We start from the raw sequence: 25,066 nt of genomic DNA, 5'->3' as shown, positions 1-25,066 counted from the left end.
AGATTGTGTTTTGTGCTCATTGTTTCACCTTACTTTGCCTCAGTTTATGAATTGGTATGTAAACAAATGAAATTATTCATAAAATGCTTTGGCTGTTTATGACTTGAAATTCTTATCTATTTTTATATCAGTGTTGCTGCTTTTATTTCTTTTTTTTCTGCTCTGCTCTAGTTTTAGTAATGTAACAAAACCCCAAATAATTAAGAGTGAAGATTAACTAAAACTCCCATTACATGTACTTGAGAACTTCAGAAAAACTTGAGTCCATTATAAACTTTGCCTTGATTTGCCTTTACTTTGTAGTTAGCATGAAATTTTCATCGTAGTGAAGTTGGTTGCAAAAAATTCTTGATCTCATATAGTTTGTTTGGTTTTTACCTATTACATTCTTTTGCATTTGGAGATGGTGATTGTACCAAATGGAGATAATAGAAAATTTAAGCCTATTAAGACTGAGCCAATGTGGGATATCATTGTCTGTATTGTTAGACCAGATTTTGTATTTTATGGTTCTCACCTTTTCTGTCATCTTTGTGGTGTTTTTCCCTCTCTTTAAAGGTTCAGCCATGGATGAAAGTAATGAACAAAAACTAAAGGGAAGAGACCCAGCTGTTTGGCACGTAGCCTTGAAGGTAGCATGGGACATAGAGACACCTGGATTAGCAATACCACTTCACCAAGGAGACTTCTACTTGATGCTTGGTAATTTTCAAGGGTGAACTTTCTGTTGAAAACGAAAGATGACACTTACTTTAATATAAATTATCATACCTTCCATTTAGGACTTTCCTTATTTAGAAAGACATGAGATCTGGCTAGAGTGTATAATAAATTCCTCCTATGCTGTCCACTTCCAGTGTATTTTGGTGAACTTTTTTTTCCTAACGTTTCTTTCACTTCACAGCTAAAAAAACCAAAAATATTCTTTTTGAGCCTTTTCTATCTGTTGTGCGGTCAGAATTGCCAGTCCAAGTCAGGCTTCAGGCCATGAGCAGAATTTCCCTAGATCTTATGAGAAGTTGAGCTGCATCTGTCCCATCCTTGTATTTGTAGATGCTGATTTCTTTTTCTATTCTTAATGCAGTTTTACTGAGTAAATGTACTGGTCTTGGGATTGTACTGAGATGATAATGAACAGAGCTGTCATACTCCAAGAGTCTCAATGTCTCAAGTGTAGAGGATTAAAGAGAGAAGTAAATTGAGTTTGTCTACTTGAGCAGCTGAGCTCATGCACTAGGGTTTTTCCATTGAAAGAAACGAGGCAAGAACCATGGCTAAGGTTTGTTGACACAGAATCTGTTGCTTTCTTTTTTGGCTTGTGTTTCTCTTAGTTATCATTTTTGTTTAAACAAATTTATTTATAAATCGTACAACTCAAAACATGAAAATGCTTCTGACATCACCATGTGTGCCTGTTTAGTGACTTGGCTTGACAGACATCATCCTCAAAGAGTGAGCACAGTTGCAGTGTTCCTTGTTCATGTGTTTGTGACTCGGAAGGTAGACGCTATGGAACATCCCTAGAGTGACCTGTTGCACTGCCAACTTGTGCTGAACAGTCTTTTCACTTTTACCTTTCACTTTTATCTTCCAACAAATATGAAAACAGTTTACTAACTACAAGCAATACACTGTGGCCAATCTTAAAAAACATACTGTTCCTTCTTCTTAGTCACCTCATCAGATCCTGTGCACTCTCATCAATGAAGTGTCTTGTATAAAAGAACTGGACTGTCTGTGCTCTTAACTATGTTCAGACGTGCACAGATCAAGTGTTAAGATGTGAGATCCTTTGCCGTAGTGGTGTGGATGTGCCTCCCTTTTTTGTATTTGTAAGGATATAGAGTAGCAGCCTGGAGGGAAACGGAGACATTTTCTTATATGAAAGTGAAGTTTAAGTGGCAGCTACGCATTCCTAGAAAGGGAATTATTAATCCATTTTTGTGCAATAGCAGTTGTGCATACAAAGCTTTGCTGGGCAACAGATTCAGAAGGCAAGTAATAAAAGAAGGGGTCTAACTTCAGGATTTTTATTGCAAAATACTGTAGGTTGTAGTTGAATGAATTACCAGATTATAAGGCATTTTTTATTCCCCAGTGGAATTTATAAACAGTAACTAAAGTATTATCAGGGATGCTATATGAAGGGCAGATCAGAAAGTTAGTTTATGTAAGACATAACATCATGATCGTTTTTAGATGGAAACAAAGGATATATTAAACATTCTTTTGAAGATGATGTGTAAGTCGCTTTCTTATTAATACTTTGTGAAGAGCTATAGATTTGAGCTCTGTAGGCCAGGTGTTTGATGATCTTCTGCATTTCCATTGCCTTTGTTGTGATTGGGTTTTTTTTCTCAATTACTTAAAAAAAAAAATATACAGTCTGAGAGACTGTTCTCAAACTGACCCTTTTATTAGTTTTCTATGTACGGCAGAACTGCCTTTATCATTTTCACTTGAAGACCATATAAGTGGACTTAAACAGTTTTAGTGCATTTGTTACTGTTCAGATTTTTTTAAACTGACTTTTAAGAGGAGGCATCTTGAGGATACCATCTAAAAGATAAAATATGAAAACTTTTTATACGAAGTAATTTCACAATACAGAAGCCAATTATAGATTAATTTCTCTTGTGCCTTTATACATCATATGTTCCAGAACTGCATTTCAGTAAGAAGAGTTTTCTTGCTGGCATTATTTTAAAAGCAGTGACAGCAGTATGCAAGGCATCTAGAAAACGTAACATGAAAATAAGAATGCTGCAGCTAGCAGTAGCTGTTGATGTACAGGGATTGATTGGTAGGACTGTGTACTATTTCTGGCTACCATTGACTCATCCAGCTCTAGCAAAAAACTTAGCAACTCTGTAGGTCCCTTCTTCCAACTGTTGAAATGGTATAGTGCTTGCTGCTTTATATGAATGTTGAAAAATACTGACACGTCAAACTCAGTATGTTGCTTATAATTAAAAAGTCAACTCCTATCAATTCCTTTATCTGTAATACCCCAACTGTTTCCTTACATTGTACGCACAATTCTTAGATATGAAAACGTGGTAACATGGTATTTCTAACAGTAATGTGCAAGTACAATAACTTGTAAATCCTGATCAATGGGTATATCAAAGTAACAAAAAGATTGGAAGTGGTTTTTAGTTATTCTAGTAGACATTTCATAATGTTTATGTTCCTCTCTTCATTGGCTTTATAAAACATATTTTTTTTATTCTGGGTAGAATTTTAGTAAAAATGCAGTTTTAAAATATAAATTTACACCTGCATTCTCAGCACACTTCCTCAGATGAAATAATAAGCCATAATTTAAATGTGCGTTAGTACTAAACATGAGATGATCAAATCCGTCCTTCAAGTAAGCTATTACAATAATATAAACATATATTGTTTAGACAAAACCAAGCGAAATCCGAAATTACTATCAGTAAGACAGATTTTTTTATTTTTTTTTTAGGGCTTACATTTCCTAATATGAAGAAAAAAGATCTGCTGAATAACTGCAAATCTGTTGCCTAAAAACTCAAATCTGAACTTTATATCACTTATGGAACGGAAACACTTTAGCTCAATTTAGAATAATATATTGGTCTGCAGAGGAAGTGCATACTGAACCCTGCTGTCTCGAGTACACAGTCAAGGGGTGTCTAATATGAAACGTGTTGGGTGCATGCAATAAATCCAAAGCACGTGGAGGTGAGCGAAGGGCCCCATCTGCTGTGTCCTAGAGCATGCTTAACTAGGGTTGTCATGGTCTTGCTATTAAATTGGAATCTTTCCCCTAATCTTTGAGTTAGACATGACCAGATTTTCAAGCAGATTTACAATTTTCACTAATTTTCCTACCATGACTTCAAAACGTACTTAACAAAAATACATTCTGGACGTTTTCAAAGGGAGATTTACTTTTCTGCAGCTGTTTCCCATAGATCAAGCTCTTGCTTGAAGGTTAGGGTTTTAAAACAGCATGAAGATGAACTTGGAATCTTATACCCCTCCCCAGCCCCAGCAAATTACAGTTCAAGAAGCATCAAAAAATTATTTTCATAACCAACCAGAAGTAGGGTGCACACATTGCAGAGGTTGGCTTGTGGTTAAAGATAAATATTTAATGGAAATACTTCCACATGTATATGGTGGCTCATTAAACTATTTCTAGGTATTTAATCTGCTTCTATTTCCACAAACTAACTTGAACCCTCTTTGCTGTCTGGCATCTTGAATGTGTTGAGTGTGTTAGAGTTTTTTAACCCTCTCCTTTTTTTTTCTTGAGTCCATATTTAATCCAAATACTGTACTCCTTGATTATTAAGACTTTTAACCTCAGAAATGTATTTGTCGTTAACAAACTTGGATCATGAAGTTCGGCAAATCCCAGACCTTTTTTTTTTTTTTTTTACTTCAGCCTTTTAATTCATTCTGTGGGGTTTTTCTGCACACTTTTCTTACTTTAAAACTATTTCTCAATTAGGGACAGATCTTCCGTCTAGCTTTCTGTTGTGAAAGCAGTATTCCGTTGACCCGTAATTTTTTGCGGAAGGATACATACCTTTCTGGTTCTTTTTGTTGACATACCTGCCGTAAAACTAGTTTGGTTAGGTTTTCTCCTCTTGAAGCATTGTGTGCAGTTGGATACAAGTAGGATTGGAAATGGTGGAAAAGCGTTTTAGAGATTTTGAAAACTGCACTATAATATGGTTAAAAATAAAATTCTTTATTAGTTTATGGTAGTTAAGAAAACTAATAGCACAAGTCCGTTTCACTTTTGTTTGTAGATAGTTGTGGTGTTTAGAATATCAAGCTTTTGCCAGTGTTTTAAACCCCACTGTATCTATAATCTGCTTCATGAAATAGATGGCAAAAACAACTGTCTAAAAAACTTAGGAAGAACACTTGAAAAAAGATGGAAAAGACAATGTAAACCCCTGTTGCTAATTCTGAGAGCATTTTCATTGTGGTTTATGTTTTCCTGGGAAGTAGTTTACCTAGAAGTAATAAATTGTGGGTCTTTAGTCCCTACTTCTTCCAGTAAGGATTGGTGAAGAGTTAGTTTCCTTTCTTTCTACCTTGTACTACTTATGTCTTAATAGTCTGCAGTGACGTGGATATGCAGTCATAGTTTCTCTCTGATTGCTTTGGCTCCTCACCTTGTTGGTGCTCTGATAATTAGCTAAGTAGTAGAATTAGTGAAGTGTACATATGTTAGTTAAGTGTATATTCTTACACATGTCCATTAGTCTGTTCTTTGGCAAAGGCTGTACGAGCACAGGGCTTTCAGTGTTTCTGCTGGTGGTGCTCAGGTAATTCAGCTGTCTAGATGAAAGAATACAGTGAGGTGTGCACAGAGCAGGGAACGGGACTGGGAAGAACAGGATCAGGGAGAAAAGTGGAACTGGCAGTAGTTTCAAGCAGTGGAGAGGACTGTGCTGAGGTTCTGTGCTGAGGGAGATGTATTCAAGAAAACAGAGTGGCAGAAATCTGTACAGGGGAGGGGCAGAAAGATCTATGACACAAACTTGCTCTCACAATTTAAAATAGAATGTGCAGCATCCAAATTCCAGAAAATGTGTGTGTTGTCTGTAAATAGCAGGAGATCATTGAGAAACTTGCCTGATAAGGGAGCAGTATAGAGAATAATAGTCTGCATCTGATAGTAGAAGAGTGCTCAGGTGTTAAAACAATAGCATTAGTTTTAGGAGCCCTAAGCCTGCTTCTCTCACAGAATTTCCTTGCAAACTTTGGTAAGTCCCTTCACCTCTCCTTACCCTTAGGTTTTTCTGTGTCAGTTACCAACTTTACAGATGCCTTGCATGGATAAATGTATTGAAACACCAAGTTCCTTAGATGGTTTTGTGTTGTATGGTTTTGTTTTTTTTTTTTCTTTTTCCTGCAGATGTGAGGAATAGGGCTCTGTATTAAATAAAAACTCTATTTTGTAGCTACATTTTACACAAGGTGTGCTATCAGAAGTTTCTGTAGCTGGAGATTCTGTGTCAAATCATTGTATGCATTTGCAGCTAATCAGATCATCTGTTAACATTCTTGTGACTTCTTAGTACTTCATCAGTAAAGTCAAAATCTGACCTCCAAATTATTTCAACAGGCTTAAAGTTGATAACTTTGTTTTCCAAGGGGGCTTTGGCCACCTGTACACAATCATATGTGTGATTAATTTCTTTTAATAAATCTTGCCTCAGCTATAGTAGCCTCATAATGGGATCTGGCTGTAAGGTGGCAGATGATTCACTGGGAAGTGGAAGCAGTAGAAATAAAATAATAAAACAATACATTTAAGAAATACAGATTTTGCCATATACATGTATGCAGGAAATAGTCTCCTTGTTTCTTAGGTGCTCCACCTCAAGACAGAAAAATGAAGTTATTTTTCCCAGCATTCAAACACCAAGTGTCTGTTACTAAGCAAGTTGTGTTCCTCTGAATGCAAGCAAGCCCTTTACAATATTCTCAGTAGTTTGGGGAAAATAATTCAGGCATTATACTGCCTGAAGTGCAGGTAATCGTCCACACTTGCACAGTGACTGGTGGCACACTGGTATCCTGTTAATACAGGTAAATATGAATAGCTGTAATGTGTGTGATTAGGCTTTGACTGAGAAAATTCTCTTTGATCAGGATAGCACTCTAGCATGTATTGGGCTTCGTTAGTTTTTCTTGATTGTTTTCAAGAATTACTATTTTAGATTTGGATAATTTCTAGTATTTTAAAATTTATAAAAGAGTGAAAAGCCTGATCAGACATCAGAAAGTGCAAGTGACCGAATTTTTCATAGACATGGGAAAGCTTTGGGAGAGGAACAATGTTGTAAGCAAGAAATTGTAGTCCAATTCTCAAAACTTCTTTCTTACCTAGCAGTTAGTTAATTGGCATGTGCGTCTTATAAGCATCATTATGGAAGGCAAGACTGTTTTAAGGAGAAGGAATTGTGTGAGATTTCTTGAAACTGTACTAAATATATTGGAAAGCTGGTGTTAATGGTGATTTCAAATAAAAAGTCACTTCTCATATGCATTATACAGTTCGCATAAGTTTTGTGGGGTTTTGTTTTTGTAGTAGATACCGAAATGAGATTTTCCTGCCAGAGTTGTCCCGAATTTGTGGCAAGATAAGGGCCCACTGTTTCGTGGCAGAAGAGGCGCCGTGTTGGCTCTTGCCTCCCCACACACTCAGAAGAGCTGCCTGACAAATAACTTGCCTACATGCAGTTTTCCAAAGCAGAACTGATACATATATTCCTACTTTTATGTGCATGTATTTTTTGTGATGCGTAATACTGGAGAGGCTGTGTTTTGGTCTTCCAAACCTCACCGATCAGAGTTCAGTCATGTAAAACCGATGTCAACTCCATGTATTGTATTTTACCTAAAACCACGAGACTGCTGTGGGAGTTTTGACATGGGTGTCCAAGGAAGGTAACAGTTTTGGTTTGGCTCTGAAACCAAACCAGTAATCTGGATGGAGTGTTCTGTCTCTGAATAAAAGTTTTTGCTGCCAAAAGGACAATGGCCAATTTAACAAGGAGTGCTTTTTCTTTTCAATTAATATATTTTTAGAAGGAAAAAAAAAGCAAATCTTTACTGTAATCTTTTAAGACATAGAATGTGTTTTTCAAATATCCTTTGAGACATGCCATCCATGAAGCTTCAACTATTTTGTACAATTACATTTTTAGATGAATTGTAAACTCTTAAATTAAAATTACAGGCTTCTTTCTAAGAGTCATAAAGGATTAGAGACAGTTGGAAGCAATTTCAAGGGGGAACTCTCCAATAAAAGATTTGCCAAGGGTTTGAATAAAGGTGCAAATCAAAATGTAATACTTCTAAAGCTGTGTTTGCTACATGAAACACACCACAATGAATAGGCACTGAATGGGGTGGTGGAAGCGTTCAGGTTTGTTTTCTGTTGCAGTTCTTCTTGAAAATTATTTTGATATTTAAACATTGCAGTGTCCAGAGTAATATTGTTCTGTGGACCTTGCAAGACTTATCTCTATGCGATTTAACCCTCATATGTTTAGGTAGGAAATTGATTTTTCCTATGTTCTGTTTGTTTGTTTTGGAGAGTTTTTTCAAGCTTTTCGACTTCATCTATCTACAGACCTTATGCAAATAGAAAATAAGCCTCCCATCTACATCTCCTCAGTGGGAATTAAGTTCTATTTCGTAACACTTGTCTACCTATTCCTTATATAAATCGTTTTTCTGATTTTTGTTTTTTTCAAGTTTGTGATACTATCTGCTGTCTTGGGTATGAACTTTGTTAATAGTAGCTTATAAAATTTGTAGAAAGAAGACACTTTTTACAGACAGGATAAATTCAGCTGTTTTTCTGAGTTACTCATTAGACTTTTCTCAGTCTTAAAGTTTCAGAGTTGTGGCAAAGTGAAGTAAAAGTTATAAAGCATATATTTTCCAGTAGAAAATAGAATATACCATTAAACCTCACACACTGTGTTCTTTTTAGTCTGATACTCTGTCATTACATTAGAAGAATATTTTCAAAAATTAGTAGGAATTTAGAATACCAAGTTTCAGGTGTGCAAATACTAATCTCTTAAAAGAGAAATTATGTGATAGAATGATGAAGTTTGATAGTTTCTCATCATGCTCTGTTAAGATGACTGAAACTAAATTCCCTGAAAGAATAGAAACTGTCGAAAATACAGTCTTCCAAGTTAACTAGCATCTTGTAGATCTCAATTTCTGTTCTCTTCTAATCTTGTCTATGATGGTGATTTGCTTGGTGACACTTCAGGTCACCTAGTTTTGTATATTTTTTTAGTCTCTTTCTACTAACTTGCAGAACTATAACCCAGGAGTGATTTTGCAGAAATTTCTGATAGATTTTCCTGAATGTCTTGTTGAGTGGGCAGCATAATTTGAACCCCAAAACTGTTCCAATTGAAAGCACTTCGTGAATGGTTTTTAGTGTAATGGTGGGTGTTGTTACCAGATTTAATCTGAACTTTTCCAGAGGAATACATTGCCTCTAAAAAGTGCTAATTTGATAGAATTCATGTGTTCTTTAGTTAAAATATTTTTGACAAAATTCTGATCGCAACCAAATAGATTCTATCTACAGACGTTTGTGGAGTTGTTTGTTTGCCAGCTTGTGAAGTCAAGTGAACGACAGCCCTTTGGCAGACCACAAGAAAGTCACAAATAAAATGCTTTGGAGACAAGTCTTAGAGCAGACTGTGCTTTCTAGGTTCGCCGTTTCTTGGCTCTGAGCTGAATGGAGAACTTCAGTTAAGTTTCAGATAAAAAGATGAAATAACACATCTTTGACTTTTTACTTTCTTTTTTCAAGAAGTGTCAGTATTGTGTAGTGATTTTTGAGAAAAGATTGTAATTTTTGAGTAGTCTGTTCATAGTGAACCTCAACTTTGAAAGAATTAATTTGTTTAGTTTGAACGTTTCCTGTAAGAGGTGGAAAAATGCCACTTTGAAACTGTGTGTGGGAGAAAACTAATATGAATAGATCTTTGTGACACTAGGACAGTTAATAGTTACCATGCTCTGCTAAACATTAGAGCTCTATGAAGATAGTACTGTCTGACTGAATTCTCTATTTTTTTTCTTTAGATGTTTAATGTAGCATCTTTAATTCATACTCAGCCAGAATAAGTTTTATTAAGTATAATTTTTTCTCTGTACTTAAGGTTTTCTAATCTGTCCCTAGATGATCTCAATATGACACATCAGCACTGTGTTCTAGCTGGTTTTTCACCTCGATTCAGCTCAACTCACAGAGTGGCAGAGGTAAGTATCAAAAATGGTTTGTTTGCGGTTTGGTCATTCATAAAACTAGTATTTTGGTACTCTGTATGTAGCATCATGTTGTCTTATCCAGAACTGTAGTTCACGGTTATGCTTGTGACTCAGGCTGTTTTCTTGAACAACTTCTATTTATTTATTTTTTGATTGAGGTACATTTGTTTCTGTATTGGTACACCACACCTCACGGATCACTGATGAAATGTAGAAACAACTGTATTTTTACTTGAAATGTTTTAAAACTTTTTTGCTGTGTTCATATCCCAGCCTTGGTTTAAAGGCAATATGCATGATGAGATAGAAATACTCAAAACTTATATGTCAATGTTGTCCTCTGATAAAAATGGCCTTTAAGAGGTCAGAACAACTAAGAGCAGTCATGAATATGATTTAAATTGGATCCTTGTGTGCATCTGAGGATTGAAGAAGAAGAAAAGTGATAGTACCTTGTCTCAGAGTCATTCTGAGACAATAAGGCTTCAGCCTGATATTCTCAAGTACTAAGACACTTTTTTAAAATTTATTTTTCTTTACTAGAGTTCTCCTCACTATTCCTTTCCACGGTTGTTATCAGTAGTTTTGTTTACGTAGTATTCTAATGGAAAAACATAATGAAAAATAAAAATAGACTGTATTGTAAAAAGATATTATAAAAAATTTCAATTGCTGCTTTCTTCTTTCAGCAGGCAAAATACAATACTATTGAAGCAAGACAGATACTTATGTCCATATACTTCTTTTTTACCCCTTTACACTTCCTAATTTGTGCTGGAATGGAAATGTTGCAGTAGCACCAAACATGAACTAAGTTCTAATATTAAAACAGTACCTTTATTTCCCAAACGATTATACATGCTACTTGCTTGAACTGGGATTTGACATGAAGTTTAAGTACACTGTACATTTTAAAACAAAAAATTCAGTATTTTTAATCTCTCATTTTAGAAGTGCTCTGACCTACTGCTCCTGTCTCTGTGTTGCTTTTGCAGGAAAATGCACACTATTTTCACAGTATGAAAAGCTTCTCTATTAAGTGATTTTGCTTTGGTTTTGTAAACTGTTGTGACTTCAAGTTGCATAGTATGGAAATATTTTTTACAAAGAATATGAGACCAGAGGGTCCTTATTCAAGATTATTCCTGGTAATTTAACTGAAGGTACAGATATTTAATTGAAAATAATTAAAAACTGTAGATGTCTTCTTTCTTTTGTTTCAAAAAGATTTTTACAAATTTCCTTCCCATTTTGAAGGCAACTTAATGAAAACAAAATAAAAGGAGTGGAAGTGCAAATTTGTTTTGTTCATATTCTCTATACCTCGTAAGCAAACAGTTCTCTCAGATGGGATATGGAACTCCATTTTAGTGTTACTGGGAGCCCAAAAATTGTGCAAATACAGGTGATTGTGAAATACTGTCAAAAACTGGCCGGGGAGCAATGGAAAGTATGGCCATGCTTTTGTATGCTATATTTTAGAAGTAAATTTAAGAGGAATTATTTTCTTTATCCTTTCGATCTATGCTGTACTGGTTGACTAGATGTCTGATGGATTACGTTGCATAATTTATATCAATAACTATTTATACAGTACAGGAGGCATTACACTTTTGTTTAAAAGATCATGAAATAAAGTTGCAGAAATATATCCCTTCTGCTCCTTCACTTTGATTATTTCAGAAGCAAATAGTTTAATATATTTGAGAACTACGTATATTCTGAAGTAGCTATATATAAATTTTTTATTGTATCCCTGTAGTGTTCAAGAGGAACATTGGAATACATATTTGGACAATGTGAACTGGCACTCCAGAATTTACAGACTGATTCTGATTCAATGGCTTTATCTTTGAAGTCACTGGAAACTGCAGTTGTAAAGCAAGTGGAAGAAATACATAATGAGGTGAGATGATCAGCACCGAAAATACTTCAGCCAGATTCTGTGAGGTCTAATCTGATCATGGAGTTAATGACAATTAAGTCTTTTCAGCTGCTCACAAGGCATTGCTCTGTAGAAGTTGAAATGTGATTTTGATGACTTTTTTATTTGGGTGCAGTAATTGGGATTAACTTGACTTGATACTTTCATTCCTATGAAGTCTTCATTTTTCCTTCTTAAGATCCCTCTGCTGGTAGAATAAAAGAGTAGTTTCAGGAAGATTACACCAAATCTGGCAGCGTGATGGACAAATCAAACTGCTCTAGCACTTCTCTAACAAAGAGGGAGGGAAAAAAAAAGACTGAAAAAAACTTAGAGGGAAAGAGCAGGTAAAATTTTTGAGTTGCTTGTCAGGTATTGAACCGGGTTTTTACAGAATGCTGGATGTGACACAGTTGTGAGTATGTGCTTTGAAGTGTATTCTGAAGAAAAGACAGTGGAAATAATTGTGAAGAATATATTTAAATATGTCGTTCTGTGCTAGAAAATATGCAAGTGTAAAAATGCACTTTCACAGGATTCCACTCAATCTGGCAGTGCTTTCTGGTCTGAAGTACAGATCTGGAGTCTTGACAAACACATTGATTTGACAAATGAACTGAAATATTGGAGGGTATTTTGGGAAACTGCAGAAACAGATAATTTTTCCTGTCATATAAAAGATAGAAAGTATCACAAAAAATGTAATTTGGCTTATTCTCTGTTAGTGGATAGAGTCAGAAATGTGACACAATGGACTGGGTCTTCTTACAAGGGTAGTGTTTCTGAAGATGGCAAACTTAAGAATTCTTTTTTTCCTTTCTTCTTACGAAGTTACAGAAAATGTGGTCAAAGCTATGTATTGGGAGTTTAAAATGGCAGGTTGTTTAGCTGCTCTGGAAAGCTGTCCTGCTGCCTGAAGCACAGCTTTCAACTGCTCCTAGCTGTAAAGCACTGGCGATCATCTGCCTTTAAAAGTAGCTATAGCAGCTAGCTAATACAAACTTCTGAACCACTTTTTGCTTAAATATCAGTGGTTTTTTACATCACTCCTATAGTCAGACATTTTAGATGAGCTGCTCTGTATTTCTGTGAAGATAAGAGTGATTGCTATTAGGAGCCGTGTAGTACATGGGTAATTTTCACTCAATTTAGAATTTGCATAAACTGTTTAAATTGCTGTCTGATGAGGAATATAATACTGTGTATTTTTACTAAAACTTCACAGAACACATTTTTGTCTGTGTTGTGTTTACAGTTGGTGAAACTGAGTATAGTGGTGGCAAAAGATTTGCACCCTTGACTCTTAGCAAAACAGCACCTAGAGCAATTTAAAGAAGTCTGATGCATGCAGGGTTTTACAAAACATTAATCAGGCTCAGTCCATAAAACTATACGCATATGTGGTTTGCACAGCTAGGGCCACATGCACAGCTGGTGTAAATTTGCACGGGTCCTTTAACATCAAAGACATGTGCCGTTTACATCAGGTGAGAGACTAGCCCCTGGTGTTTGCAGTCACCTGAATAATTTTGCTATGTGACATACAGGGATGTTTCCTGTTATGCATATGGGATATACTGTAACAGAAATCGTTGTTTAACTTGTACATATTGCACACTTAGACTTAGGAGACACATTGGATCTATATTTCATTTGAAAAGAGAATACCCACTCACCTCTTTTTTCTTTTAATTCTTTTTTCTAAGGTCACCTCTTCTCTTGAAGGATAAATTCCATATGTTAAAGTGCTCTTTCAATTTCATTTATTCACTGCACAAGCAGACAAAATTACTAGTGGCTGATCATTGAGATAAATGCACATTTCTTTTTTTGAACATCACTGAAGGGAAAACATATGGATCTGTGAGGCTAATTCTACTTTTTTTGCATGTAAAATCTTCCCACCTTCTACTGACTGTATGATAAATCTTTGTATTTTCAGGCACTAATACAAGTTTTAGGTTCAAATTTTTCTCAGGCAGATGAAGAACAAGAACATGTTTTCTTTCTTCTAAGAGTCATACTGTTTACTGTTGAAAAATGAGTCTTCCATTTGATCAGTGTGATCAGGATTTGGCCACTGTCTGTCTTGTTTTTCCTTACTTTGTTAGTGTTTTAAAATAGAGAAGACAAAATTGCACAAAAAGCCAAACATAGAATTAATGAAGAACTGCCACCCAATTTTGCCTGTGTTATTTCTGTTCTGAAATACAGCTTTCTGTGCAAGTTCTAGACCTCCTTCTATTTTTTTTTTTCTGTTCTTCTGGACTAGAGATCACGAGTTTGAAATTAGGTTAGTACTCCTATCTCTAGAGGGGATGGTACAGTTGTATTGTACTTGCAAATATCATAACTGAAGTTCTTCACGGGGTTTAACTTGGATAATTAGATGCAGCCATTGTTCTGGATTCTTTATCTTTCTGAAATGATACGGGTTTGGTTTTTTTACCTCTCTTGCTGGCACCTCTGAAGTAGTCATCAGAGATCATTAACCAGAACAGAACCATGGTACCATGAGGCTATGTGGGACTAAGCTAAAATATATTAGTTTAGTACACATTCACAATCTGTACTGAAATTAACTGCTCTGCCAAATGAGGTCTGGATGAATTACCTGTGTCTGCTAGAAGGAAAAAAACCTAAAAGCAAGTCTGAAAGAATGAGGTATGATTCTGTGCCTTCACTTTTGTATTCCTGGGCAGGAAAATTGACTTGCTGTGCTGGCAAAGTGGATTTGAACTGAAGATCTGAAGTATAGCTGGAGACTTAGTTTTTTCCACTTTTGTGGTGGGCAGAGAAACCTCTAAAAGAGGTATGGATGAGTATCTGGGGGATGTCTTTACTGATGTTAGATTTCCCAGAGTTCATTTGTCAGAGCCCTATCTTGGATGTCTTTACAGAGGTCTTCCTATCAAAATAGTAAGATGCTAACCCGAGGAGGTTTTTAGCATCTCTAGCGGGCAGCCAAGTGGAAGTTTAATATTTCTTTAGACTTAGCTCTGTTGTCATGGTCTCCCTCACTAAAACAGCCTTCAAAGGAATATCTGAGTAATTGCGAGGTATGTGCTGTTTGTTAGATGTGTGAGTCGCTTCACTCCCAGTATGTACTTTGTAGTTGTAGTAAAGATAACCTTAATTAAGGGTGTTCATGTCCTACTTGTCTAAGTAGTGTATGGGCTTGAAGTCTGAACAAATACTTGAATAGCAGGGTATCCAGCGAGCAGAGTGTAGCCGAGTGAACAGAAGCAATTACCTGGACAGCTGTGAAGTGGAGTAGCCTGACATTGCACACATAGCGTTAGAGGTTGAGTGACGTTACCCCTTTAAGCAGTCAAATTGCTGTTTGGCCAGTAATAATTTATCCTGAAATAATTATCTTGCAGAGTTCGCTGAACGGGAGCCTCTTGCCCCTACTGAACCACACTTGGATTTCCAAAATATGTACAGCTACTGAGTATGTCCCAAGCAGAGCTACAGGGGACCTGGGGAAACCCACTGGCAAGCAAACCCTTTTTAAAGTAATAAAACACTGCTGGACAGGTGATGTAAATGCTCATACACATAAAAATAAATCCACAGAGAAGATCATTGCCAGCCTATTCTTCACATTTCAAAGAAAATGTGCTTTCCTGGGTCTGAGAAATGCAAAATCTGATAACAGTTCCTGTTGCATGAGGTAGTTTCAAGGCTTCTTTATTTGCCAACACCAAACTAATAAATAGGATATCCTCTATCAAGTAAAACACTAGAGGAAGTTTTGTTGTATCTGGGGATTGTGTTGCAAATGTGGCAGGTTTCAAATACTCAAGTTTGAAAAGGTAGAGTTTTGTCCTCATCAGGGTTTTTGTTCAGCTGTGATTATCAAATCCTGATTACCATGATTAATACTTGCGACTGAACGGGTTGCTCGGTTGCTTGGGAGGTACAGTCACTTTTGCCTGCAGCAAATTTATTTTTATGGCAGCAGTAGATAAATTTAAGTGTGGTGAATGCACAGGGATGTGGAAAAGTCTGGGCTAGCAAAGTTGAAGGTATATAGTGTTAGACACTGAGGTCACTGCTGAGAAAGGGTAGCAGTGTACACAGCCAGAGGAAGGTTAATATGTTTTAGCACATCACAGTTTGCTGACAGCATGGTTGGTGGCTGGCTAGTACAGAAAAGAGAAAATATAGATCACCTACATGTGTGGCATTTAATAACCAATACTTTTAAATAATTGACTGAGGAGCACTGCCTCACAAAATGTCAAATGCTACTGTTGGCCTTTTACTACCCGGTATTGACTATAACCTAAAACTGGCCTTTAATCATTGCTTAAAGGACAACTTGAAAATATGTTGAGGTTAGACATACAAGGCCTGATTCTGAGCTTACTTGCACAGATGTAAGTCATGAGTGAAAATTAATTAGGAGACAAGAATTATTCCTAAAACACTCAGCATATATATTTTTTTATGTGTTAATATGTTTAGGTATTGTCCTGTTCATTCCTGTAAAATGCTTTCTAATGCCAGCTAGCTAGTTCTGACGTATGGAAGGCTCCCAATGACATAAATCTCTTGTTCAAAATCCTTGGCAAGAGCTGTTAACCTGAGAGTTTTGTCACGAAAGATTCATGTTCTGTAACTTCAGTTCTACTAAGGCTAGAATTGAGCTTTTTGTCTCTCTTCAGTGTTTACTGTTGTGTTGCTTGTTGTTTTTTTTTCCTGGTACAGCTCCTCCTGTTCGTGGAAGGAGGCAGGCCAATGGGAATGCCTTCATGCTAGAGGAAAAGATATTACTGAACAGTGTTCAGTGAAAGCAGGGGGACATACAGCTTTTAAGAGAACTTAGAATGCAGACAGTGTATGTTCTTGTTAAAACATGTACTTAGTAGTGGATTAGGTGTGAAAAGGGTTCATGTGTTAATTAAAAATACCAAACAACCTTAGCATAACTGGAACCTCGGGAGGTTTTTAGCAGAACTAAGTGTTCATGCTTGCGTATGTCTGAAACAGAGATAGATTGGTAGAGAAATTGTGTCACCATTGCCTCATCAAGATGATTTTTTTTTTTTCCAGAATCACCAGTTATCTGTTCAGAGCAGTTGACTGTCAAGCAGCTTGATGGCTAAGTTGGTGGGTTTTTCTCCCCAACTCCCATTTTATTAACTCAGTTTAGAGCTAAACTGAGACATTGTGAGATGAACGTGGACCTGAGTTTGAGCCCTAGTAAATGGCAGTCCACATCATCCAACAGCCACGTGTTGCGATTTGGTACACTGACCTCTGATGAGACCAGCTAATCCTGCAGAAAATTAACTAGCCTGTTGCGAAACTTTACCTCTTGTACCTAAAAAGCAGATCTTCTGTGTCCCCTTGTATATTCTGTATGGGATCAAGATATGTTTAAAATTTGGCTAAGATGCCAAACTTAAGTTAGACTGAAATTGCATAGATTAATGTAACAAATCAATATGACTAGTCCAAAATCAGATTAACTGAAATAGATTATTGTCATGAGCCATACTGTAATATTGACTTTAATTTTTTACAAAAATTTTTGCATTGCTTAATGGCCTAATGTGATTCATTTCCTGAAACATGTTTGCCAGACATCATGTGTTACAGCCCTTTCGTGGCAGAGGCCAGCAAAACCAAAAAGAAGTAGGGGGAGAAAAGTGTCGAGTGCTTAAAACTCTGATTGAACTGTTGATATGCTTAGCCTTTCCAAAACTGTATATACTGACTTTTTTTTTTTTTTTTTTTTTTTTTTAACAAACCCTTGTTAATACTGTAGAGGAAGCAAACTGTTGTCATCAAACTTCTCTGCTAAAAAGTCAGTAGACTACAGTCAGTTTTTTTTTAAAAATATTTGAAGATCTATGTCTGCTAACTAATCATGTCGTTATATTTTACCAACAAAGCTGCTTTAATATTGTTTTTATACACTTCAAATTTAAATATCTTTTATTGTAATCTTTAACATATATTGACCAAACATTGAGTTAACGTTAACTGGAACACTTTCAGATTTCTGCAGCGTTCTGTTCACCCTTGCGGGAAATAAAGTGTTAGGTGACAGCTTTGGGCAGTTTTCTTTATTCTTTCACCTTGACAGGTTGTCTTTGTTTGCATCATCAGAGCTGAGCAGGCATAAACAAAAACTTCTTTGTGGTACAAATAATGATTAAAGCAGCTTTGAACTCAGTATGAAACGTAGCTACCACAACAAAGATAAGTACAGAATTCTGAAGACCACAACTATAGATTACTATTAAAGGAGAAAAGGCTCAATGGAAATTAGAATAAATTGAATTATTTTGCTTAAAGAGTATTTGATGAATTATATGTTTATATTATGTTTTAGTAAGCTAATATTTCTCTTGTCCTAAAGTTGATGGGCCATTGTGTAGGAAATTTTTTTTAAAAACCCATATAGTAAAGTATTATATCTTTTGCTGTGTTTCATATTCTAAATAAAAATATTAGCTTGCCCCTGATGGAATTTTTATTGCTTCAGTGGGGGATTTGTTTTCTTTGTAAAGCACACTCTCCATACAAGCTTTGTCCTAGAAAAAACTGTTACTTTGGGTGCCCCAGAAAGCTGAAAGCTGCTTTTTTTGTTTCTGGTCTGTGCGTGTTGCTCAGCGTTGGAGGGTGTTGGTGTTAGGGCAGACCCAGCAGAGGCAGAGTGAGCGCTTTGGGGACACCCCCTCTTCCCTCTAGGTCTGCTCAGCAGGGCTTTTGTGTTTCCTGTTGAGACCAAATTAATGCAAAAGTTATTGATAGCCTACCTGGTAACCAGATTATTTGGTAAAGTATGAGAAACTATATTTCATTATAATGCTGCGCTCTCGTGCCACAGCAATTGACTCGGCTGCGTTCTAGCAATTTTATTACTGCAAGTTTTTTCTCAATCTTTTAGATGACTGAAATATTTTCAAACCCACGATGTTAGTCAAAACAAGCCAGGCTTGGTACATATTTGACTGAGTTGTGAATAAACCTGAACTTTTAATGTTCTTTGTACATGTACCACGTGTGAAGGAAAGAGTTGGGTTTTGCACCTCTCTAGGTTTGAAGGGAGTAGCTCAGGTCACAAATTCATGCAAAACAGAAATAAAATAAACAATTAGGTGTAAGGGTGCATTTAGAAATGAATATTTTGGTAACCTTCTCTTTTTCTGTGGGATTGTTCAGATATAGCTGGGTTCATGCATTACCCCATTCCTGCCCCAAATAGTGAACATAGATGTTTATGCTACCCTATGTTTTTCTCTTGCAGGTTGAATTTGAGTGGCTTAGGCAGTTTTGGTTTCAAGGCAAGCGGTATTTGAAGTGCACTGATTGGTGGCTTAAGCCTATGACTAAACTGGAAGAATTTTGGAGAAAAATGGAGATTATGGTAAGTACCAGTTTTATAGTCTAAAGTCTCTAGAGCTTAATTCTGAGACCACTCACAATTGTGTTTTTAATTGTACTGTAGTAACAGGATTTAAACTTTATTCAAAACATCTGAAAAGTAGAATCAATGTCAGACTTCCACTGCCTCCCCTTATGTTTCTCCCCCAGTAGCCAGGAGAAATAACAAAATAAGATCCAAAGAAACAAGATTTTAGTTATTTCCTGACACTGCTTGGTTTTAAAGTTTGACGGCCTCTTAAGACGACAGTCAGATATTATTACATCACATGAAACTGTACATTGTCAACTTTTTTGTAAACCACCAACATAGTCAACTCTGCCAATGAGAGCCATGGTGAATGCATCTGAGGAAATTTGAAAGTAACATCTGATGATCTGGAGGTACAATTATATATGTCTGTAATCCACCTGCACGCTTACACCATAGCTAGAACCAACAAGAGATCAGTTTCTTGAATAATTGTGGTGATATTGGTTCCTGTATACTTGAAAATATATCCTTGCTTTCCTTGAAAATGGGCTTGGTGCCAAGCACTGTTAGCTTGCTTGCTGTTGCTGTCCAAGTAGGCGCTCAGTTGTGAGACTTTGCTAGTGTAGCTGTTGGATGTCTTGCTTATATCCTTATGTCTGCACTAAAAACTGCTTCCCAGTCATTTCTGCTGGTCATAGCATAAACTCAGTTTGCCCATAGTTGACCTGGAAAAGTTTGTAATGCAGCTGAGGAGGCTGAATATGATTTGTAGTAGAGGTGGGTTTGAATCTCTGGAGGTATGGTGCAACAAGAACATGCTCGTGAGTTTTGTGGGAAGCGGCGTGACTCACTAACCTGCTCAAATATTGTAAACTTTTCCAGCAATGGCTGATTTCACACTTGGAAAGTGAGTGTAGAAAAGTGGAACTTTCATTTGTGAAATCAGTTGCCACAAGGACTAAGTGAACATCGACCTTTCCTATAAAGGGGGAGAAAATATTTGTAACTTGTTTATGTGGGCGTTTTTCCTCGTTTTTGTGTTCGTATGTGCTCACATTCTTGTATGACCTTTATAATTTAAAAAAAAATCTTTTGGTTTGTTTTTCTTTCAAATTACAACTTACTTTCTTGTAACACAGGCTTAGATGAGGTAGAGACAGGAATGTTTGATTGTTATTTTATATCCATTGTGTGTTGAGAACATGAAAAAACAGCAAACTCAGGAATTCTCAAGGGTTAGGTTTTCTGCAATTGGTGTGACATTACCATGTGTCTCTAATTAGGAACACGGTGGCGTCAGTGTATCTCCTTTCAACAGGCCTCAGGATGATATTTATCAGCAAACTGAAGGTTGGGCCAAGACAGAAGCTGCTTCTAATTTAAATTTTAAAAAATTGCTTTAATGTTCTATGACTTATAACATATTAATCACAATTAATTTCAGCTATTGAAGGAGACAGAGAATGTTAATTGAGAGTGTCTGGTTTGTTGGGTCTCTGAGTAAATTTGATGCGTACTGTATTTGGGACTTGGAGGTAGGGTGGGTTTTTTGGGGTTTAACCTGCATTTCGTCCTTTAGTGTTTCACACGATGACAGTAGAGGGCAATGTTGAGCCGCAGTTTTAATGCAACAACAGGCACTGACTTCATAAAAATACACAGAAATGTAGCATTAACATCAAGAATTATCCCTGTTGCTTCGAGTCAGCTGTAATCTCTAAGATTCCATAACACAGGAAATCAATTGTGGGTTAACAAATTCAACAGCAATTTAACATAAAAAGTGCAGTGTTTTGGTGCATGCGTAACTTCCACAGCATTAAGTTAAATCAAAAAGGTATTTCTGAATGTGCCCAGTAGTCTACAGTCGATGTTTTTTCTCCAAATTTATAATTTTAGCTGGATGGTTCTTAGGAAAAAAAAAAAAAAAGAGGCAAAATGCTCAAATTAAAAATATCTTAGAGTAGTTGATCTTGTCTCGGTAGAGTATTATTGCTTAAAAGGAATTATTTCTTAAAAGAAAATAATGTTTTTTTCTTACATTTGTGTGTGAGGTGAACAATTCTTGAATTATGGGTTTTTTATATATGTTTCTAAAGTGATACAAAAGTCAATCTTGGGTTCCCATGTGCCTTTTTTCTTTCTTTCTTTTCTCTTTTTTTTCTTTTCTTTTTTTTTCCCCCTTGTTTATTAATGCAGTCTTAAAGAAGAAAAAGTTTTCCAAAGTAATTTCTGTTTCTGCTAATTATAATTGATCCAGTGTCACAGCAAAGTACGATAATGCAGGAAGTTTAACCCAATGTCTTCCACCTTTGGGCTTTGTTTAATATTTTTGTACATTATAGCAAGCACACAATTTTATCATAATGTTTATTCCTGGCATTTCTTTCCCTGAGGATAGTTTTACTTAGAGCTCGCTCTTGTGATGTAAATGTTAAACCTTTCATTTGAATGACATTCTGATAAAACATCACATTTCCCCCAATATTACCTCATGAATTTATGAACCATTAAATCCAAAGCAGTTTAACCAGTCGTCTTCCCCTTCTTCCCCCTCCCTTGAAAGTATGAAGGCTATTCAAATGTTTGAGGGTTTTTTTTAAAAGTCATCCAAGATTAACACGTTATCGTCTGCAGCATCGGGGTAAACGCTTGCTGAATTCAAAGGGAGAGTTACCATTTGAAAAAAGACTGTACAAGCTTTGCTTTCTGGGTAAAGAGAAGTCTGAAAAGCTGAAATCTCATGTGATGTGTGGAAGTCTTACTGTAGCTGCTCTGAGATTCAGTGGAGAGACAATTTGTCTCTCAGGGTCTGGTATCATGCAAACCTTGCAATCTGACATTTATTTTAGCTATGAAAATCTTCTAACACCGTGCCAAATCAGTAAGAACTGCAGAAGTCCTACAGTCTCTTTTTTGTTTATTTTGTTTTAGACTTATTCACGTTTGAATAAGTAAAATGTAAATCAATTAAATGTTTTTTGTGTGTAGAGGGAAAAGGAAACGTATATTATTATATTGAAATATTGAATCTTTAAAGACTTTTTTAACATATCCAGTATACGTTTTAAAGAAAATAAAATAAATGAAGACCCTACTAGTGCTATATGGTGTGAATTGTATTTCCTGCTTTGACAGTCCATTTAGCAATGTAGCAATGTATTTATATGGCAGTTGGCCTTAATAACCTTTATTGACTTTAGTGGGTAAGAGCCAAGACTGGGATTATTAAAATGTATCAGTTTCATTGCAGTATAAAATCACAACATATATAATTATGTTAGGTGGGCTAGGCTCCATTTAATCCCACCTATTTATGCAGGGATTTGGCAAGATGAAAAAAATTGTTGAACTGAAATGTAGAGAAAAGTATGACTGATTTGGAGTTATATTTAACAGCATAACCGTTTGCCTACTATAAAGGGTCTACTCACAGGAATGAAACATAGATCTTAAAGAACTGATTTTTAATGGTATAACTGAAACACAAGTTATTCTTATACCATTTGTTTCACTTTTTGGCATCCCAAAATACAGCTAACGATAATGAAATGCGGCACACCTTTTAACTTATAAATGTAGTGTAAAAGCAGAAGCGTGCGCACTCTGCGTGGTTGTAATGAGCAAAGTGGCATTTCATGCAAACTGTTATCTTTCTGCACAACTTTCATCTTGATTTGTAAGACTTGAAAAATTGTTTTTATTTGTCATGTTATTAATGTTATTCTCAATAGCGTGCTTTTGTCAGTTTTTATAACTAAATTGAAATCGGAGAGCAAGCCTGTTTTTAAATTTCTTTCCTTTTGAGATCTGTTTCATTATTTGCTACTGTTGCTACATATGAAGTATGTCGTAGTTTCTGCTATAAGCCACTATTGTCAGGGGCTTATGGCCTGACAGTTAGAATTGAGTCAGGCTGAAACTTGAGCTACAAAATCTCAGCCCAGGGCCATAATGTATTTCTTCCCCCCCCCCCCCCCCCCCCCCCAAATTAAAACAAGGGTTTAAATATGTATTTAAATCAGAGTATTTCAGTTCCAGAATAACCATGAAAAACTGTAAGACAAAATATGCTTTTAAAAGGAATCCTAGTTTTTGTAGCCTTTGGCTTTTTAAACAGCTAACGAATTACAGTTAAAAAAATAGATAATGGCATCACTGACAGACTGGTTGTTTAGCTTTTTTCAGAAAATGCAGAGCAACTTAAGTGATGTTCAAATTGGTTTGACCTTGTCAGCCAAAATTCAAGAAATTCTGAGGTATGATTTTAATTTCTTGTTTAGCTTTGCTGTTGTGCTTAGATGTGGCAGTGTCACAATCCTTTATTGGAGGGCCGTGCAGTGATGGGTGATCGTATTTGCCTAATGAGCTGTGAAATGTAGGCACAACATGGCAGCTCAAAGACCCCAGTTTTAGCCATATTTCTTGTCTTTTTGGGCTCTTCTTATCTGTTTAGGCCAGACCCTGTAAAGAAGCGTATTTTTTGAAAGTTATTTTTTCTGTACACTAGGAGTCAGATGTTTCTGGAAATGTACCTTTTATCTTCAACAACAACAACAACAAAACCTGATCCTGAAGACTTGTTTCCTTTTTCTTTTTCTTTTACTCTAATTTCTTTGACCCCAATATTTTTAGCTGTCAGAAATGAGAGAAAGGATTCAGCATTGTGTGTAGTAAGATCTCTACCAATCTTTTTTTTTAAAAAAAAAAGTGAAGTTGTATTGCATATCTTTCAGAAAAAAAAATATTTACAATTCTGAGGGAATTCAGACTTAAGCTTCCAAAACAAAGTGTGTGCTGAAAGCACAAAGGACTGTGTTTATGATTCTCTTTGAAGTGTTTTTGCAACAGGATAAGGAAAATTTTAGAAACTGTCTGATAGTGTTCAGGGTAAATACTTAAACCCCTTTAGAGAATTTCACACACAGATACTGTGCAGCAGAAAAAAGGATACTTATGTTTCCTAAAGCTGCTACAGCCTACAGCTTTGTACTTAAAGACAGAGGTGTTGAATAGAATTCTACTGAGGATACATCCAGTGACAATATCTACAGGAACATCAGAGCAAACCAGTGGATAGCACTTTCTGTTTTTAACCCTTATGTGAGCTGGTTGAGATCTAAACTGTGTTGATATGAACCACTATAACATTTCTATTATAAACTGGAATTGTTAAAAGGGCAGTCTTCCAACTCACGCAGCATACTGCGAGAATTACACTGAAAGCACTAAGGTTATAAGGTAAACTGACATAAGCCAGGAAAAATTTAGGACAATTTACGTCTTATGGGGAAGCGAGCTGCGTTTCTGACAGCACAAACGGGAGGACCATGGGTGGCTCGTGCAGCTGTGCACGTTGCGTGGCTGGGAGCGTGTGCTGCACCAGATGGTGCAGAGGAGGTGGGCACGCCGTCCCGGTGTGCGCTGCCTCCTGCGTGGGTTTGCACCTGGCTTACACGTTTGGTGTTTGGAGGTGTTCTTCTGCACACAACCGTGTCTTGGTGAGCCTCAGGTTTGGATGGCTGGAATTCTGTTGTCTTGTGCTCAACTCTTATGTAACAGGGTTTCTTTCTGTCGTCTTCACTATATTTTTGTGCTCTCAGATGTATGTGGTTGTGTGCAGTATGTACATGTACTTGCATGTAAAACGTGACAAGCTATGTGTTAGTACTTAAAACATAGATACATATAACACACAATCAGCAGAAATCAAAATTGTGCATATTGGTTATACACCAGTCTTGTATTTGAGTTGTGTAAATGGATCTCTGTGTCTGAGCTGAACACTGTGGCGTAAACAGGATTCTCCATCACATGTAAAAGTTTTCCTTAGTGGATAGACTATCAGAGCTGGTCCATAGCATGACTGTATGTGTACGTACATGCTTCTGCACGCAAATACATACATAGGTATGTTGGGGTTTTTAACTGTGATGATCTTCTAATTAACTTCTTAA

General features: G+C 36.3%; 1 protein-coding gene across 1 annotated transcript in view; it reads left to right on the top strand.

Moving 5' to 3' along the window:
- FTO (FTO alpha-ketoglutarate dependent dioxygenase) overlaps positions 1-25,066 on the top strand; it is a 214,038-nt gene that overhangs the window by 22,485 nt on the left and 166,487 nt on the right. The window contains exons 5-8 of the mRNA XM_009986642.2: positions 559-702; positions 9,719-9,798; positions 11,570-11,713; positions 18,999-19,118. Coding sequence (XP_009984944.2) covers positions 559-702; positions 9,719-9,798; positions 11,570-11,713; positions 18,999-19,118 — 488 coding nt within the window. The remainder of the gene's footprint in view (positions 1-558; positions 703-9,718; positions 9,799-11,569; positions 11,714-18,998; positions 19,119-25,066) is intronic.

The sequence above is a fragment of the Tauraco erythrolophus genome, chromosome 15, assembly GCF_009769465.1.
Source record: "Tauraco erythrolophus isolate bTauEry1 chromosome 15, bTauEry1.pri, whole genome shotgun sequence".
NCBI lineage: Eukaryota > Metazoa > Chordata > Aves > Musophagiformes > Musophagidae > Tauraco > Tauraco erythrolophus.
Note: the sequence above shows the minus strand (reverse complement) of the source record. Positions and strands in the feature narration are given on the sequence as shown.